Source organism: Phoca vitulina, unplaced genomic scaffold (genome assembly GCF_004348235.1).
Source record: "Phoca vitulina isolate PV1807 unplaced genomic scaffold, GSC_HSeal_1.0 scaffold6, whole genome shotgun sequence".
NCBI classification, from domain to species: Eukaryota; Metazoa; Chordata; class Mammalia; order Carnivora; family Phocidae; genus Phoca; species Phoca vitulina.
The window spans coordinates 47,971,157-47,989,662 of NW_022589709.1; the positions used below are offsets into that span (position 1 = coordinate 47,971,157).

General features: G+C 39.1%; 2 protein-coding genes across 2 annotated transcripts; both read right to left on the minus strand.

The window, feature by feature from the left end:
* Positions 1–2,719: 2,719 nt before the first annotated feature.
* On the minus strand, positions 2,720–4,125 carry SPZ1 (spermatogenic leucine zipper 1). The gene has a single exon (XM_032403496.1). It carries the CDS (start codon positions 4,120–4,122, stop codon positions 3,007–3,009), a length of 1,116 nt encoding a protein of 371 aa, XP_032259387.1. The 5' UTR covers positions 4,123–4,125; the 3' UTR covers positions 2,720–3,006.
* A 9,070-nt stretch (positions 4,126–13,195) lies between these two features.
* Positions 13,196–13,659, minus strand: LOC116632016 (60S ribosomal protein L23a-like). The gene is made up of 2 exons (XM_032403551.1): positions 13,579–13,659; positions 13,196–13,429 (listed from the first exon to the last, which is right to left on the minus strand). The coding sequence occupies exons 1-2, from the start codon at positions 13,657–13,659 to the stop codon at positions 13,196–13,198; spliced, it is 315 nt and encodes a 104-aa protein (XP_032259442.1).
* Between the last annotated feature and the right edge of the window lie 4,847 nt (positions 13,660–18,506).

The following is an 18,506-nucleotide window of genomic DNA, read 5'->3' on the forward strand; positions in this document are numbered from 1 at the left end:
CTCAACACCTCACAGCGTTCCAAAATTAATTCTTCCTTCTGCCTGGGCAACATGGCTGCCCAGCTAAAAATCTCATTTCCCAATTGCTTTCAGATAGATGTGGCCTTGTGGCAAATTCTTTCAGTTATCCTCTAGCTGAGAATGTATTGATTTCACCTTTACTCCTAAAGGATATTTTCACTGGGTAAATAATTCCAGGTTCACATTTCTTTCAGTTCTTTAAAAATGGTCTTTTTCTTCTGGCCTCCATGGTTTCTTTTTTCTTTTTTTTTTTAAGATTTTTTTAAAAATTTATTTATTTGAGAGAGAATGCATGAGCGGGGTGAGGGGCAGAGGGAGGAGCAGACTGCCTGCTGAGCAGTGAGCCCAAGGTGGGGCTGGATCCGTGGACTCTGGGATCACAACCAGAGCTGAAGGCAGACGATTAACCGACTGAGCCACCCAGGCGCCCCTGGCCTCCATGGTTTCTGATGAGAAATTCACTGTCATTTGGGTAAGTGTTCCCTTATGTCTAATGAGTTTTTTCTATTTTCAAGATTTTTACTTTGTCTTTAGGTTTCAGAATTTTTTTTTAAAGATTTATTTGACAGAGAGAGAGTACAACCAGGGGGAGCGGCAGGGAGAGGAAGAGGGAGAAGCAGGCTCCCTGCTGAGCAGGGAGCCCAATGTGGGGCTCGATCCCAGGACCCTGGGATCATGACCTGAGCCGAAGGCAGATGCTTAACTGACTGAGCCACCCAGGCACCCCAGGTTTCAGAAATTTGATTTGAGTGCTTCAAACTTATTTGAGTTTATACATCTGGAGTTCACTCAGTTTCTTGAATCTGTATCTTTATGCCTTTCACTAAATTTGGAGAATTTTCAGTCATATGTTCATTGAATACTTTTTCAGGCCACATTCTACCCCTTTTGGGGGCTCTCTCTAATGACACCAATGTTAGATCTTTTGTTACTGTTCCACAGGTTCTTGAGACCTTTTTTTTTTCCAGCCTATTTTCTCTATTGTTCAGAATGGGTAATTTCTATTGTTTTATCCTCAGTTTCATGGAATTTTTCCTCTGACATCAACATTCTACTTTTGAGCACACCCAGTGAATTTATTTTACAACTATTTCCATTTGTTTCTTCTTTATATTTTCTATTTATTTGCTGAGACTTTCTATTTTTTTCATTTGTTTCAAATGCATTTGTAATTGCTCAGTGACACATTTTTATAATGACAGCTTTAAAATGCTTATCTGATAATTCTAACATCTATGTAATCCCATTGTTGGCATCTGTTGTCTTTCCTCATTCAAGTTGAGATTTAACTGGTTCTTGGTATGATGTATGATTTTTCTATGTATCCTGGATATTTTAGCATTATGTGATGAGACCCTGGATCTTATTAAATCTTCTGTTTTCGCAGGCCTCCTCTGATGCTGTACAGCAGGAGAAGGGTATAAAAATCTAGTTGGCTCATGAGGCTTCCAAGACATTACAATTCACTGGAGGAGGGGGTCCGGGGGATTACTTGTTAGCATCAGGTGGGGGTGGGACTTCAGAGTCCCCACTCTGCTTCTTCTGTACCATCCCAGAAGAAAGAGGGAGGAGTGCCTCATTACCACCAGGCAAAGGCGAAAATCTAGGCTTGCCACTCAGTATTTGCTGGTGGGGGTGAGGGTGGAGGCATGGCATTTTCCATGCAATTTGGCTAGAGTTGTCCCCTTCCTGTCCTTTTCCTGTCTCTCTTTCCTCATCCTTTGCCAAGGGAGAGCAAGGGAGGGGAACATTATTTTGTCTAAGTGCATTGGCATTTCTGGGCTCCTCCGACACTCCATCCAAGATACATGAGACAAAAAGAAAACCCAGGGAACTCAACACCACGCTGTTCCTTAAGTCTCAGGCTCTCTGGATAGTCCATCTCATTCTCTCCCTCTTTCAGGGTCTTCCTATACTCATTTGATACATAATGTCCAGGGTATTGAGCATATATAATGGGAGGAATAGGAAGAAATGCATCTGCTGTATTTTTTCGGGAATCAGGAGTCCAGTTCCCTTAATGGAAGATACTGCTCTTTTCCTTGGGTAACTCTACTGCCCCCACCTGGAGGAAAGGGAGGAATTTTGCCAACACAGAACAAAAGCTAGATACACATTTATTCTTCTAAACCCGCTGAAGTATCCTTCCCCAAGGGCCTCTGCTGCTTGATATGCCCACTGTTCACTAGAGGAGGAGCAAGGGAGGAGTATTATGAAAAGTAGTGCTAAGGAATGGGGACATTTATGAGAAGAGAAAAACTGTTCTGTGGTGGTTTATCAGCATTTTTTTTTTTTACTTCTTTACATCAGTACTTCCCACACTTCAGTATGATAATAGGAAAAGGAGGGGCGCCTGGGTGGCTCAGTCTGCCTTCGGCTCAGGTCATTATCTCAGGGTGCTGGAATCGAGCCCTGCATGGAACCCTGCATGGTGCCCTGCATCTGGCTCCCTGCTCAGTGGGAAGTCTGCTTCTCCCTCTCCCTCTGCCCCTGCTGGTGCTCTCTCTCTCAAATAAATAGGTAAAATCTTAAAAAAAAAAAAAAAAAATAGGAAAAGGAAACATGCATTTAAAACGTGAGCTTTAAAGGTTCACAATGAAAGTGTTACATACTTTTTTCTTCCAGAACTCCCCTAACGCAGTAAATGATTACAGGAAAAAAAACTTTTCATTGTTCATTCTAGTTTTTATTTAGAGCTTTATTAATTGGACTTGTAACTTCTCCCTCTTGGTTACAGTGTCATAGGATCTCTAATAACTACAAAAAACAAGGTTATGAAGTTGATGTTAACACTAATGGTCACAAAACACCAAACTTACGTTAACTACCGAGGTAATGAATAACGTTAAGTGTTAATCTTCTTGCTCTGGAGCTCGCTCTTGGTTGAACCAATAGTTCTTGTCATAGGTTTGATGATTGAGTATGCCTGGAGTTGATGTATTACAGTTTTGGAAGAATTGCCTTTTCTTCTACTTTTGGTATTTTCTAAGTTAGGCTGCTGGCTGGTCTCTTTTTTTCCACAAGAGCTCCTCTTGCAATATGAGTATTGAAGCGGTTATTAAGTGCTTTCTTACTACAAGCATCCAGGCCTCTGTAGAACTTGTCTTTTTTCGGAAATGTACCTTCTCTTTCTTGCATTTTCGGCTTATGCTCTGCTTCTGATAGCATCTGTTTTTTCTTGTCCTGTTCAGAGTTTATCTGAATTGGCTTCTCTGGCAGAGTTCCCTCTTTCTGATCATGGAGTTCCTTTAGAAGCTCTATTCTCTGCTGCAAGATTTGACATTCATTTTCCAGCAAAGCTGCAATCAAATGCAATGAATACGTGTCATGTTCCAGTTTCTTCACTTGTTCCAGCAGTTCATGCTTAGCTGACACGTCGTGATTTGGTTGAGTTTGGAAATGCACTCTATTATTTGTAAGAGTTTCTCGCATATCTTTCTGAGATTTCTGACAGGATCTTATCAGTTCACTGAGCTCAGTGTGTTGCACGTTCCAGTGTTCTGCTTCCTGCAGTAACTTCTCCATGTTGTTCCTGAGTTTGATGTTTTCTTCTTGAACAGGAGGGAATCTGTATGTCGCTTTTTCCTCACTTAGTTGAGTTTCCTTAAGGGCTCTATTTTCTTCTGGACAATTTACCAAATCCCTTCTAAAAACTGGTACCGTGTCCCTGCTGTTCTGGTTTTCCAGGATCATCTCCCTGTTTTTTGCCTTCTGTTCTTTCTCTAGGTCTGAACTACCAAGCAGGTTGTTCAATAACACTTTATTTATCTTCTCAAGTTCTCTGATTTTTTCTTTCAGTTCTGACACATCCTCAGAAATACTGGTTTCCTCAGAAGAATCTTTTGCTTCTGTGATTTTCTCTTCACAACTTGTCACGTTTTTAATAATATCTTTAATTTCTTTTAAGAGATTTTCAAACTTCTGTGTAGTCTGCTGTTGAGCCGTTTGACAGCCACTGTTGTTTAGGGAAGGGAAAGAACCCCAGGAGACAAGGGGAGGTGATCCGATTTCAAATAAGGCAACGATAAACCTAGGGTCCAAAGACTCTTGACTGAGATCAGGAGTAGGCTTAAAAGTTTTGGAGAGGGTAGACACTTCCATCTCAGCTGAGTTAGTAGGGCTGGTGATTAGAGCATGCAGCAAGCAGAAACACCTTAGAGGTTCTGGGAAGAGAAGGTGGTGGTCCTCTGTGCAAATGGGTAGAGAATGTGGAACTAAGCAGAAGTCAGAGACAAGAGCTGAAGTCTGAAACCAAGGAGAAGATGTTTAGGTAGAAGGTGACATCTCAGATGACCTAGGGGGAGGGAGGGTGAGAAAGGGGACCAGGAGCTAGGGCTCCATCTCTCCTTCTTCAAGTTTCTGGTGTTTATTCCTGACCCTAGCAACCAGGTCTTTATTCTGTCACCGCACTCTAGTAGCCTATCTCCAGCTTCTGTTTCTTTTTGTCACAATAGAAGCCTTAAACACCTGCCCAGTGACTCATGAATCAAAACCAACCTTGAGCGACTTCTACTCTTCACCCCAGAAAGATCTTTATGCCAGTCCTTTCCTTCCCTACTTTTCTAGGTTTTTATTCAACTCACTCTAACTGTATTCAATGACTTCCCTAAATCATTTCCACTACTTACAACCCCAAACTCAATGGCAGTATGTTCATTTTACCACCTAAGTGCATGGTGTGAGAAATCTTCCCTGGACTTTCCACAGCAGCTAGAACTTTATTGCTCCCATTCTAGGAGACATGTTGCCATAAAAGAAAGTTGTCATTACAAAATAGAACCCAAAAAGTGCTTCATGTTTTTGTGAGTTTAGAGAAATAATGTCAGAAATCGCTCCATTCAAAAATATTTCACTGCAGTAAAAAGAGAATATCTGAATGCTTCCTTAACACAGTTACAAACTGGGACTTTTCTTGGCTTCAAATACAGGCATCCTTTAAGACAGGCTTATAAGCTTGCTCCTGATTCATTTACAGGTGCTATAAAATTTTAATCATTACTTTCCACAAGAATTTGCTAAAAATAGCATAATTTATCTGAAGCATTTGAAACAACTAAATCCTGTAGTGGGCTATGTCTTTTTAGCCTTAGGAGTCAGGACCTTGAGACTATTAAATTCAAAGAAAGTATTCCTTAAGTGAGACTTTTTCTTGGCCTTCAAAATCTTACTAGCAAGCCCTTCACTAACTACAAGTTTGCTTCCAATCTAAAGGGGAAACTCATACTTTAGTAGGTTTTTTTTTGGGGGGGGGAGGGAGTTGCCTTAAAGAAAAGAAATGTATGCTTTTTTCTTTCATAGCTACCAACTCACTCTGCCTTTAATTTCCCTGAGCCTCATGCTCATCTTCCAGCCAGCTGGGCTCAGAGCCCTTGCGTCCTGGCTGTCACAGAGAGAGCAGTGCTGGTCTTTCTTTTCTACTTGAAGAAGGAGCACATTTTCTAATTCATACAATAATACCACAGAGGCTACCAATTGCCCTTACGCTTTCATTCCATGTCTTAAATTCCAGCTTTTGTCGCTATTTCCCCTTTGACTTAAACCATCATTTAAGACAATGTTTTAACCTTCAAAACAAGGGAGGGTTTTTTTTTCTGATTTGGTAATTAATTTCTAGCTTTATTGCTTTGTAATCAGAAAATAAAATATTTCTACCTTTTGAAATTGATATTTTCTCTTTAGCCTAATTATCAGTGTTCACTTGTGTTTCATGGCTACTTGAAAATAAATGTATTCTTTAATATTGTGCTTGTGGCTTTTGATACTTTTGGACATAAATCTGATATTACCTTTGTTTTTAATTTTTATGGAAACTGGTTTAAAGATGGCTTGCTCAAGATACCGAGATTTTTTTTCATCAAAAGAGGATTTAAATATTTCCTTCCTCCTTACAAGTATAATGAATTTCAAATAATATTTCTGTTAGTTTTACTGAAATTTGAGTTTACTATAGATGCTGAAAGATATCTGGAGTGGGACACCTGGGTGGCTCAGTTGGTTAAGTGTCTGCCTTTGGCTCAGGTCATGATCCCAGGGTCCTGGGATTCAGCCCCAAGGTCAGGGTCCTGGGATTGAGCCGCCCTCCCTGCACATTCCCCCCCCCCCCCCCTTGCCCCCCCCCCCCCCCCCTCCCCCCCCCAAACAAATAAATAAAATCTTAAAAAAAAAAAAAGAAGATATCCAGAGCAGCTTCTTTTTTTTTTTATTGACCCATATTCTCAGTGGGTAACTATGAAAATTAAACAGATTTAGATTGTCTTACAATTGCTGTCCACTAAGTTTCCAATAGCTTAATGACTTATAAAAAAGAAATGCTAAAATGAGTCAGAGAAAGACAAATACCAAATGATTTCACTTATATGTGGAATTTAAGAAATAAAACAAATGAGCAAGGGGAAAAAAATAAGAGAGAGAGAGAGAGACAAGCCAAGAAACAGACTCTTAACTATAAGAACAAACTGTTACCAGAGGGGAGGTGAGTAGGGGCATGGGTGAAACAGGTGATGGAGATTAAAGAGTACACTTGATGTGATGAGCACTGGGTGTTGTATGGAATGTTGAATCACTATATTGTACCCCTGAAACTAATATTACATGTATGTTAACTCTATTGGAATTAAAATAAAATAAAATAAAAATGTTTAAAAAATGCAAAAAGCTGTTCCTAAAATATTAGAAGAAAACTTGTATAGAATTTTCTCTCTCTTTAAAACCAGTTTGCCTTGGGGGTCCTGGGTGGCTCAGTCGGTTAAGCATCTGCCTTTGGTTCAGGTCATGATCCCAGGATCCTGGGATCGAGTTCCAAGTCGGGCTCCCTGCTCTGCAGGGAGTCTGCTTCTCCCTCTGCCTCTCTCTCTCTCTCTCACGAATAAATAAATAAAATCTTTTAAAAAAATGGTTACAATGATCAATACAGAAAAATAAAACCAGTTTGCCTTAACAAAAGCATAAATTATATCACAGTGTACGTGATGTCAATAGGTCTTACTGCTGGCAATGTTAACCTTGGTCACTTTATTAAGTGGTATCTGGTATCTGCTGGATTTATCCACTGTAAAGTTACTCTTTCCCTTCATAATTAACAAACATCACAGAGAGATATTTTGACACTATGAAAGTATTCTGTTTCTTAAACTTTTGCCTCTACAGCATAATTTTAGTGTACAGAGGTGGATTTTTCCTGCAACAATTATTACAGTGGTGATCTAATGGTGATTTTCTATTTCTGTCATTCCTTTTATATGTGTTGATTGGAATTATTTTGTAAAGAAGAGCTGTCTCTTTTCCTGTATTTACTTATTCATTCATTCAAATATGTGTTTATATATGTGTGGACTCCCAGATATTTATTTTATTTTGGGGGTTATAATTGAACACTGTAATTTATTTTCTTGCTCAAATATATAAGAATAATTTTATTTTATTTTTTTAAAGATTTTATTTTTATTTATTTGACAGAGAGAGAGAGACAGCTAGAGAGGGAACACAAGCAGGGAGAGTGGGAGAGGGAGAAGCAGGCTCCTGGCCGAGCAGGGAGCCCGATGCGGGGCTCGATCCCAGGACCCTGGGATCATGACCTGAGCCGAAGGCAGACGCTTAACGACTGAGCCACCCAGGCGCCCCAGGAATAATTTTAATTTGATGAGATTTTTTTAGTATAATGACGTATATTTTTATTTTGTATAATTGTTCTAATTCAGTAGTTGCATTTTGTTTTGAAACCAAAGCAATAGCTGATTAATTCTATTTAAGGATCTTTATCTTCACAAGGGAATCTAGGCAGGGTGTGATTTTAAACATGACTTGTATGATTGTTTTTGTATGTAGTTGTGTACTTGTATGTAGCCAGTTAGAAGAAAAAATGTCTAAAGTGTGAAATTTTTATTCAAACAAGCAAAATACAGATACAACTGGATCGGTCTAAGGAGCCTTGTTCCTCTGCGTGGCCTCTTTTCTTGGACCACCAGGTGGTGCTGTTGGCTTTCAACATTACAGAAGTTGCAGGAGGTTTTTTTGTTTGTTTTTTTAATGTCCAACTCAGAATTAGTGATATTGCAGAGATAGTCTCATCCAGTCTTTTTTTTCTTCCAGAATTTAAGAGTGGTGATTCTAAGTGTCTTGCCCAGAGTTACAGCTAGTTATGATGAGACTTGGGATTAGAGTTAAACGTGCAGGGGAGGCAGGTTCAGCAGATCAGGAGGCTGTGGAAGAATTTTTAAATATCTGCTAAGTATTACATGAGAAAGGGGTTATGTGGAAAAGCAGGTTTTCAAAGCTGTCGAGACTGGTTTGTTTTACAAGATGTTGGCAAACAAACCTATGTAACAATAATGGCATTTCAGATGGGCAAAAATGTGACCAGAAACTGGCAAGAATCTAACCTTGTATTTCCCTCAGAAGCAATACCTAATTCAATGTTGACAGTGACTTTATAGAACATTACTGCAAAGGACAAGATTTGGCTATATATAGAAATAACAACAACAAAAATGTGCAAAACTTACATTCTGAAAACTACAAAGTATTATTGAAAGAAATTAAAGGAGATCCAAACAGAAAAACACCTCACGTTCATGCATTTGAAGACTTGAAGTTGTTAAGACAGCAATACTTCCCAAATTGATCTGCAGAGTCAGCACAATCTCTTTCAAACTCCCAGCTCCCTGTTTGGCAGAAATTGACAAGCAGATCCTAAAATTCGTATGGAAATTCAAGGAATCCAGACTAGCCAAAACAATCATGAAAAAGAAAAACATAGCATGAAGACTCACATGACCTGATTTTTTTTTAAAGATTGTATTTATTTATTTGAGAGAAGAGAGAGAGAGAGAGTGCACAAGTGGGGGGGGGGGCAGGCAGAGGGAGAAGCAGGCTCCCCACTGAGCAGGAGGCCAGATATGGGACTCGATGTGGGGCTCGATCCCAGGACTCCAGGATCATGAACTCAGCCAAAGACAGATGCTTAACCAACTGAGCCACCCATGTGCTCCATCACATGACCCGATTTTAAGACTTACTCTACAGATATAGTAATCAAGACAGTGCGGTATTGGTGAAGGGATAGACACATAGATCAATGGAACACAATAGAGAGCACTGAAGTAGACCCACACAAATCCAACCAACTGATTTGTATCAAAGATACAAAGACAATTCAACAAATGGTGCTGGACAGAGTGGATATCCATGTGCAAAAAACAATAAACTTTGACACATACCTGACATCTTATAAAAAAAATTTACCTCTTTGGGGATTAAGGAATGCACTCGTTGTGATGAACACTGGGTATTATATGGAAATGCCAAATCACTATGTTGTATACCTGAAACAAATATCACACTGTATGTTAATTAACTGGAATTTAAATAAAAACTTAAAAAATTTTAACTCTAAATGGATCATATACTTAAATGTAAAAACTAAAATTTCTAGAAGAAAACAGAAATTCTGTGTACCCTACATTTGGTGATGAGTTTTTAGATAAAATACCAAAAGCTTAATGCATGAAATTAAAGTTTGATGAATTGGAATTTCTGAAAATTAAAACTTTTCATTCAGTGAAAGACACTGTGAGGTGAATAAAATGACAAGCCATAGACTGGGAGGAAAATATTTGTAAATCACGTATGCAATGAAAGACCTATATCCAGAATATGAATACACACACACACACACACACACACACACATACACACTTAAAAACTCAGTAATAAGGAAACAACCCAATTTAAAAACTGGATAAAATATCTGAACAGAACATTTTAGCAAAGAAGAAAATAAGGATGGCAAATAAGACATGGATATAAAAAGATGCTCAACATCATTTGTCATTAGGGAAGACAAATTGCAAAACAATGAAATGACATGACATACCATTAGAATATTAAAACACGCACACACCAACACACACACAAACCTGACAATACCAAATGCTGTCAAGGATTTGGAAAAAGGGTACTATCTTTCACTGCTGGTGAGAATGCAAAAATGATACAGGCACTTTGGAAGACAATTTCCCAGTTTCTTATAGTGTTAGAATAGACTTATCAAAATGACATAGCAATCATGCTCCTAGGTGTTTACCTGGCAACTGTAAATGCAAAAGTAATGATGGGATTAGAAAATCACCATTTAGCAACCACCGTAATCACAATTGTTTCAACCAAAGATCATCAATGTATGATTAAAACTAATGGGTGAAAATTTGATGAGAAACCTAATATTGACATAATCTCCAAGCATCTTTCCAAAGATAGTTGTTGATAGCAAGAGGACAAAGAGTAACTTTACAGTGGAGAAACCAGGCAGCCACCACCCTAACCAAGTGATTAAAGTTAGCATCACCAGTAATGGGACAAATAAAATTTTCTACCCCTCCAGGATGGACTGAGAAAGACACAACATCACTTTTGTAGTATTCATGGCCAAAAATGCATCATCTGAAACTAAACATGAGAAAACATCAGAAAAACAAAAATTGTGGGACATTCTATGAAGTAACTGGACTTACTCTTCAGAAATGTAAGATCGTAAAAGCAAAGAAAGACTGAGGACCTGTTCAAAGGGCATCAAAAAAGTATGACAACTAAATGCAACACGTGATTCTTAATTTTTTAAAAAATTACCTTTGAAAGTCATTATTGGGACAATTAAATTTGAATACAGTCTGTAGATTGGAACCCAGACATCAATAGTTTTTAACGCTCCGCATTTCCATGTGCAGCCAAGTTTGAGAACCAGTAGTGCCCTTCTTCTGTTTTTTTTTTTTTTCTTTTAAATGAATAGGTTTGTTTATTTTTCATTTATTTATATATTTTTAAATAAAAAATTGTATATATTTAAGGTGTACAACATAATGATTCGATATATATACCTAATGAAATTATTACTATGAAATTATTACTAGTCAAGCTAATATAGTTAGCATTTTGTGTGCGTGATTAGTGCACCCGGAAAGTATTCTCGTAGTATATTTTCAGGGCTCAATACAGTATTATTAAGTATAGTCATCATGCTTGTACATTAAGTCTCTAGACTTCTTCATCCTGATTTTCAGTTAGAACTCACTGCTTGCTCAGTAAGACCAGGCAGTTTCCAACTCCTGCATAGTGTCTAAGGATCCCTAGGATGCTCTGAAGACAGAGAGATCATCAAGATGACATGCTATAAACCTAACATTGGCAAGCTTTTTTTTTTTTTTTTTTAGATTATTTATTTATTTATTTATTTATTTCTTAGAGCGTGAGCGGGAGAGAAATAGCATGAGAGGGGAGAGGGTCAGAGGGAGAAGCAGGCTCACATTGGCAAGCTTTTATGGTAATTAATAAGACTAATGATGATGTAACTGCATTTAAAGAATTGCAGAGCACTTGAATGATGTAAATAATTAATCTTCCTTCACTATGATGTTTTTTGGTCATCAATTCTGCCTTGTTTCTTAATTTCTAAAGACAAGGTTCTATCTCTAAAGTAAAAAGGGCAAGCAATGAAATCGATTGGAGGATAAGGTTAAGAAGAACCCAAGTAGCTTGTCTCTAAATGTCAGATTTCAGTTCTCTTGCCTAACATCCTCACCCTCCTTTCTTCCTTATCTCCTCTGGGCCGAGGATGCCAGGACTTTTACCCCCTGAAAGACAGGGTTTTTGCTGGCTACACTGTACTATGTACAGTGAATCTCCAAAAAATAAGAAAGAACATTGCATCCTCACCCATCTTCCAGCTAAGGCCCTACCTCCCTTCTCTTTCCAAGCAAACAGCTGAACACCACGTCCATTTCCTTATTCCTGCTCCCTCTTCAAACCACTAGAATCTATCTGCCTTCTTGCTCCAGAACTTCAAGAAGTTCCTCAAAGACCCCCTTGCTGAGAAATCCGAAAGACAAGTTTACATCTTTACTGACTAGTCCCCTCAGCAGCATTTTATACTCTTGGCCATTCTAGACATCCAGACCTAGAACAAACATTGAAGTCAGACAGCCTGAGTTCAAAACTTGGCTTAGCCACTTACTAGACCTAATCTCATAAAGCCCCAGTTTCCTCAACTGCTCCGTGGGGATTGTGATTATATGTGCCCATGAGACAGGATATTGTAAGCAATGAGCACAGCATCTGCCTGGCACTCAATAAGCATTCAGTGAATTGTGACTTTATTTTCCTTTTTGTTCCTCCATGGCCACAACTTCTCTGATTTTCTGCTTCATTCTTGTGGCTTACTCAGGCCTTTCTATGTGCATGGTTTTCTAGATTCCCAGGAATATGCCTTATCTTTTCAAAGCCACCTTTGAATATCTCATTCTCCAGTTTTTCCATTTAAATTTCTTGGTCAGCTTCTCATTAGCTTCAGCTGGTATAGCCACCTCAGGCAGCTGCAATATCAAACAATTACTGCTAATTGTTTTATGATAAATGCCTTGGGGATAGGGCTGTTCTCACACTGTGAGCTCTTAGGTGAAGCAAAGACAAGTATTGAGAATGGGGCATTTTGGGAACTTCAAGATAGATCATATAGTGGCAATTCTAAAATAAAAATTAAAATTAAAATAGTGGCAATTCTATTGGGGCTAGGGCTTTTTTGGGAGCTCCAAACCTATTCTGCCCCCTATGGTGGTTGCTAGGTTACTGGTTTTCATAGCTACTCAAGCTGTGAGGCTATTCCAGAGCTGGTGAGTGGAGGATGAGAGTGGAGCAACTTAACACACCACAAATCTCACTGTTCTTACTAAGATTCAGTTGTTTTTTTTTTTTTTTTTTTGAAGATTTTATTTATTTATTTATTTTAGAGAGGGAGAAGGAGCAGGGGGAGGAGCAGAGGGACAGGGACAAGCAGACTCCATGCTGAGCACAGAGCCTGGTACGGGGCTCCATCCCACAACCCTGAGATCATGACCTGAGCCAAAATCAAGAGTCAGATGATTAACCAATTGAGCCACCCAGGGACCCTGAGTTATTTTTCTTGAAAACCCAGAAATAAACCCACAACTATATGGTCAATTAATCTTTGGCAAAGCAGGAAAGAATATCCAATGAGAAAAAGAATGTTTCTTCAACAAATGGTGTTGGGGAAACTGGACAACCACATGCAAAAGAAAGAAACTGGACCACTTCTTTGTTTTTTTGATTGGTTTAGTTTTGTTTTGGTGAAAAAATTTATATTGAGATTTAGCCAGCTGGACTCAGTTTAGATGATCCTAATTTTGTTGGCAACATCCAAAGCATCATAGTCAGGAACCAGTTGAATATATGCGTTCTTCTCTCCATCAGGCCTGATCAAGGTGTTGACCTTGGCCACGTCAAAATCGTAGAGCGTCTTCACAGCCTGCTTGATCTGGTGCTTGTTGGCCTTGACATCCACAACGAACACAAGTGTGTTGTTGTCTTCTATTGTCTTTATGGCTGACTCAGTAGTCAGAACCTGACGATGGCATAGTGATCAAGCTTGTTTCTTCTGGGGGCGCTCTTTCGAGGATATTTGGGCTGCCTTTGGAGACGTAATGTCTTCGGTCATCGGGATGTAGGTGACGTGTGGATCTTTTTTTTGTGACTTTGGATGTCTTTCAGCACCGCTTTCTTTGCCTTCAAAGCCTTTTCTTTGGCTTTGGCTTTGGGAGGGGCAGGGGCTTCCTTCTTTGCCTTCAGTGCCATCTTCATGAAAGGGATTGCCTTGTAAAGTAATCTCTGTACCCAACATGAGGCTCAAATTCACAACCCCAAGATCAAGAGTCCCATGGTCCACTGACTGAGCCAGCCAGGTCCGCCCTGGACCACTTTCCTACACCATACACAAAAGTAAATTCAAAATGGCTTATGGCCTAAATGTGAGACCTGAAGCCATAAAAACCCTAGAAGAGAACACAGGCAGTAACTTTTTTGACATCAGCCATAGCCACTTCTTTCTACATATGTCTCCTGACGCAGGGTAAGCAAAAGCAAAAATAAACTACTGGGACTACGTCAAAATAAAAAGCTTCTGCACAGCAAAGGAAACAATCAACGAAACTAAAAGGTAACCTACAGAATGGGAGAAGATATTTGCAAATGACAAATCTGGTAAAGGGTTAGTATCCAAATCTATAAAGAACTTATAAAACTCAACATCCAAAAACCAAAATCATCCAATTTAAAAATTGACAGAAGACATGAACAGATATTTCTCCAAAGAAGACACACAGATGGCCAACAGACACATGAAAAGATGTTCATCATCATTTACCATCCGGGAAATGCAAATCAAAACTACAATGAGCTATCACCTCACACCTGTCAGAATGGCTAAAATCAACAACACAAGAAACAACAGATGTTGGTGAGGACGTGGAGAACTGGAACATTGCTGCACACTGGTGCAGCCACTGGGGAAAACAGTATGGAGGTTCCTCAAAAAATTAAAAATAAAATTACCCTATGATCCAGTGATTGTACTTCTGGGTATTTACCCAAAGAATACAAAAACACTCATTCAAAGGGATGCATGCATCCCTATGTTTATAGCAGCATTATTTACAATAGCCAAGATATGGGAGCAGCCCAAGTGTCCATTGATTAATGAATGGATAAAGAAGGTGTGGTGTTTGTATATCCAATGAAATATTATCCAGCCACAAAAAAGAATGAAATCTTGCCATTTGCAACAATATGGGTAGAGCTAGAGAGCATAATGGTAAACAAAATGAATCAGAGAAAGACAAATAGCATTTGATTTCACTCACATGTGGAATTTAAGAAATAAAACAAACGAACAAAGGGAGCAAAAGAGAGAGAGAGAGACAACTCAAGAAACAGATTCTTAATTATGGAGAACAAACTGATGGTTACCATAGGGGAGGGTGGTGGGGGATAAGTTAAATAGGTGATGGGGATTAAGGAGTGCACATATCATGATGAGCACCGGGTAATGTATGGAATTGTTGAATCACTATATTGTACACCCGAAACTAATATACCACTTTATGTTAACTAATTGGAGTTGAAATAAAAATTTAAAAAGTAAAAAAAAAAAAAAAAAGATTCAGTTGTTTTCCTTGAATGAATGCTCTTTGGGTTCTCACAAGCCTTTGGTTAACTTTCAGAGTTTGGCAATTCTTTGCAAGTAATCTTGTTGCTTACATAAAAGAGTGGATTTTCAGAGATCCTTATTCTGCCATTCTTAATCCAAAACCACTCACCTTCTTCTTCCTAAGCCCCAAACTGCCCTTCCTGTTTGGTTTCTCGTCTCCTTAAATGGTACCCACAGAGCTTCATGAACCAGCAATCTGGAAATAATCTTTGATTCCTCTCTTTCTCTCTCCCTCCTTCTTTGGATTCAATCAAATACCAAATCGCAACCATTCCACTTCCTAAATCTCTCTCAATCTTCCATCTCTTTCTTCTCAATTCCCTTCTCATTTACCAAGGTCCCATTACCATCATCTCTCCCTTTAACCCCTGTCTCTAATGGGTTTCCTTCCTCTCTATATCCTCCATTACACTCAGTCATAGGGATCATTAAAAAATGCAGAATAGTGGAGGGTAAGAGTTCAGGCTTGAGACTCAAGTTGACATGAGATCCTATGTCAACTTTACTATATACTAGCTCTGGGTCCTTGGTCAAATTACTTATTCACTCTGTGACTCAATTTTCTCATCTATAAAATTGAAATCACATTAGTTCTTAGCTCATAGGATATTCATGAGGATCAAGTGAGAAAATCCTAATAAAGGTTTTATTACACTGTCTGACATGTAGTAAGGATTCAACATATGATAGTAATATAATAGACTAAAGTCCCAACCCTTTAACATGACTTAAAATGCACAAGAGCATCCCCCGGGGGGGGTTTACCCTTCAACAGCTTCTCCCAATCTTGGAGCCATTAGAAATTTCATTTCCTCATATATATGAGAACATAGTATGTTCATTCTCAGGTCTCAGCTCTCAGCCCTCGGCCTTCAAACATATTGTTCTCTGCCTGAAACATCTGCAGTTTCTCCAATATACCAGACGTGATTCTGGCTCAGGGCCTTTGCACTGGCTATTTCCTCTGCCTGGGAGGATCTTTCTTAGATCATCATTCCCTTGCTCCACTCATGCCTCTCTGCCCATATATTATCTCCTTAGTGCAGCCTTGTCTGATCACCATATGGAAAGTTCCCACGATTACCGCTTTTCATTGTTTAGTTGTCCTTTGTAGCCCTTATCCCTGCCTGGTATTAAATGATCACTATCTTTATTACTTACCTGGTTTTTTTGTTCGAATGTAAGATCTGCAAAGGCAAGAATTTTATCTTGTTCCTTGTTGTATCTCTAGCACTTATAAATCCCTGACTCATGAAAGACACTTACAAATGTTTGTGGAATGTATCAGTAAATGTGAGATCTTGGTGAGTTTCCCTGGTAAGATATTTTGATGAAGCTATACCGAGACACAGATAAGAAATAGATATTATTTTAGATACTTGAAATGACCTCCTAGGACCAGATATAGGACAAGTGACAGACCCAGGTTCACTTTAACACATCTATTCCATTAAGATAAGAGCAAGAAATTCCAGGTGGGATCAGTATCAGCAGCAGTAGAGGGTTTCACTAGTTTCAAAGGATGGACCAAAAGACCTATCTCGGTTTAGTAAATCTCTCTTTGAAGGTTTCTATTATTATGGTCTTCCTGGTTGGACATTCCCTGGCTATCGTAAAATTATTATCTTTTGATAGACACACATTAATATACATCTGGAACTAGGCACTTGTGTCTTCTCCCTAGAGCCCATTCCGCAGTACATGCAATCAGCTCATTCTGCAGTACATGCAATCAGTACATATTTTCACTGTCATGACCTTTGTTATCATGAAGAGAAATCTGAGTTTCATAAGATCTGTGTTTTTCTGCTTGTAGAATTGTACTTACTTTATAGCTGTTATTTCTGTTTTCTCTCTTCCCATTCTTAATCTTCCTGAAAACCTTCTTTGGAAGAACGCTGTCTTTCTGCTCAAGAGTTTATTAAGTATATCAGCTAGCTGATGCAAAGTTTCGTGTTCATTTTCCAGTAGAGTTTTGGCTTAAAGCAATGACTAAGATTTGTGTTCCAAGTTCTCTGTTTTCCAGCCCTCGCCGAGCTAGCAATTCAGCACTCAGTTTGGACTGGAAATGGCCTTTATGTTTTTCAACTATCGTTAACAAAAGTTCCCTTCGTGAGCCATCTATCATCTGTTTTTTAACTTCTCAGTCTGGTCACTGCCTGCTATTTCAGCTGCACAATGCCATTACTCAAACCTTGAATTTCATTTTCTTTGTGAGCAAGGGCACTTGCTATGTCTTTTGGAAATTTCTGACAGTGTTTGATGAGATCACTGAGCTCATTTCAGTCTTCTACTTCTAGCTGCAAGTATCCAAGTCTCTGAAGTTCAATGTATTCTTTTTAACCCTTTGGAATTCAGGTCTTGTCTCTTTACTTAGACTAACTTCATTAAAGGCTCCTTTCATCTCTGCAAATTTGCAAAAGCCCTTGTAAAAACCAGTGATGGGGCGCCTGGGTGGCTCAGTCGTTGGAGCCTTCGGCTCTGGTCATGATCCCAGAGTCCTGGGATCGAGCCCTGCATCAGGCTCCCTGCTCCGCAGGAGGCCTGCCTCTCCCTCCCCCCCCCTCCCCCTGCTTGTGTTTCTGCTCTCGCGCTCTCTCTCTCTCTCTGTCAAATAAATAAAATCTTAAAAAAAAAAAAAAAAACAGTGATATTTTCACTGAGATTTTGCATTGTAATATTTTATCCGGTTTTTTATGTTCTTGTTTTGGGAGGGCCTAAAATAACAAGTGGATTTACCACTGGCATTTGATTTGTCCATCAAGCTCTTTAATTGCATCTTTAAACTGACTTCCTCAGAATGATTCTTATTTGTATCTTGGGTTCCTTAGAAAACTTCTTTGTAGCTTTCATGATCTGTTGAAAATCTGACAACTCTGAGAATTTCTTTTTTCCCCCATGAGGTTTTTAAATTTCTGTAGAGTGTGCTTCATATCTTTTTCTCATTATAGACAGAAACATTCCTCCTAAAGAAAATGCCAAAGTAATTACTTCTTAATAAGGTGGTTATAGATTCCCAAGGCACTTATTGAAAATTAGGCTATGGAGGGGCATCTGGCTGGCTCAGGTGGTAGAGTGTGCAACTCTTGGTGTCAGGATCGTGAGTTTGAGCCCCAAGTTGAGGGTAGAGTTTATGTGAAAGAAAGAAAGAAAGAAAGAAAGAAAGAAAGAAAGAAAGAGAAAGAAGGAAAGAAAGAAAGGAAGAAAATCAGGCTATGGAGACTGCAGTAGGGGATAGTGATGTGGCAGAGAAGACAGAAGGCTGAGGCCAGCAGGCACCAGAGAAAGGAGCCCAGCCCTGGTAACAGGCAGTGAAGCTAATTCCTGCCAGAGCCAAGTGAGATGAAAAGTCCGGAAGGAAGAGCTAGAGCTCAAGATCCACTGGTCTCCCAAAACTTCCCATAGTACTGCATCTGGGCCTGTCACCCAGATTAAT

What these genes read in the sequence shown, in the direction of transcription:
- SPZ1 (XM_032403496.1), bottom strand. Translation starts at nt 4,122, where the DNA reads ATGGAAGTGTCTACCCTCTCCAAAACTTTTAAGCCTACTCCTGATCTC.
- LOC116632016 (XM_032403551.1), bottom strand. Translation starts at nt 13,659, where the DNA reads ATGGCACTGAAGGCAAAGAAGGAAGCCCCTGCCCCTCCCAAAGCCAAA. An exon ending in CTTTGAAGGCAAAGAAAGCG is followed by an intron (nt 13,430 to 13,578) that starts GTGCTGAAAGAC and finishes TGCCATCGTCAG; the next exon opens with GTTCTGACTACTGAGTCAGC.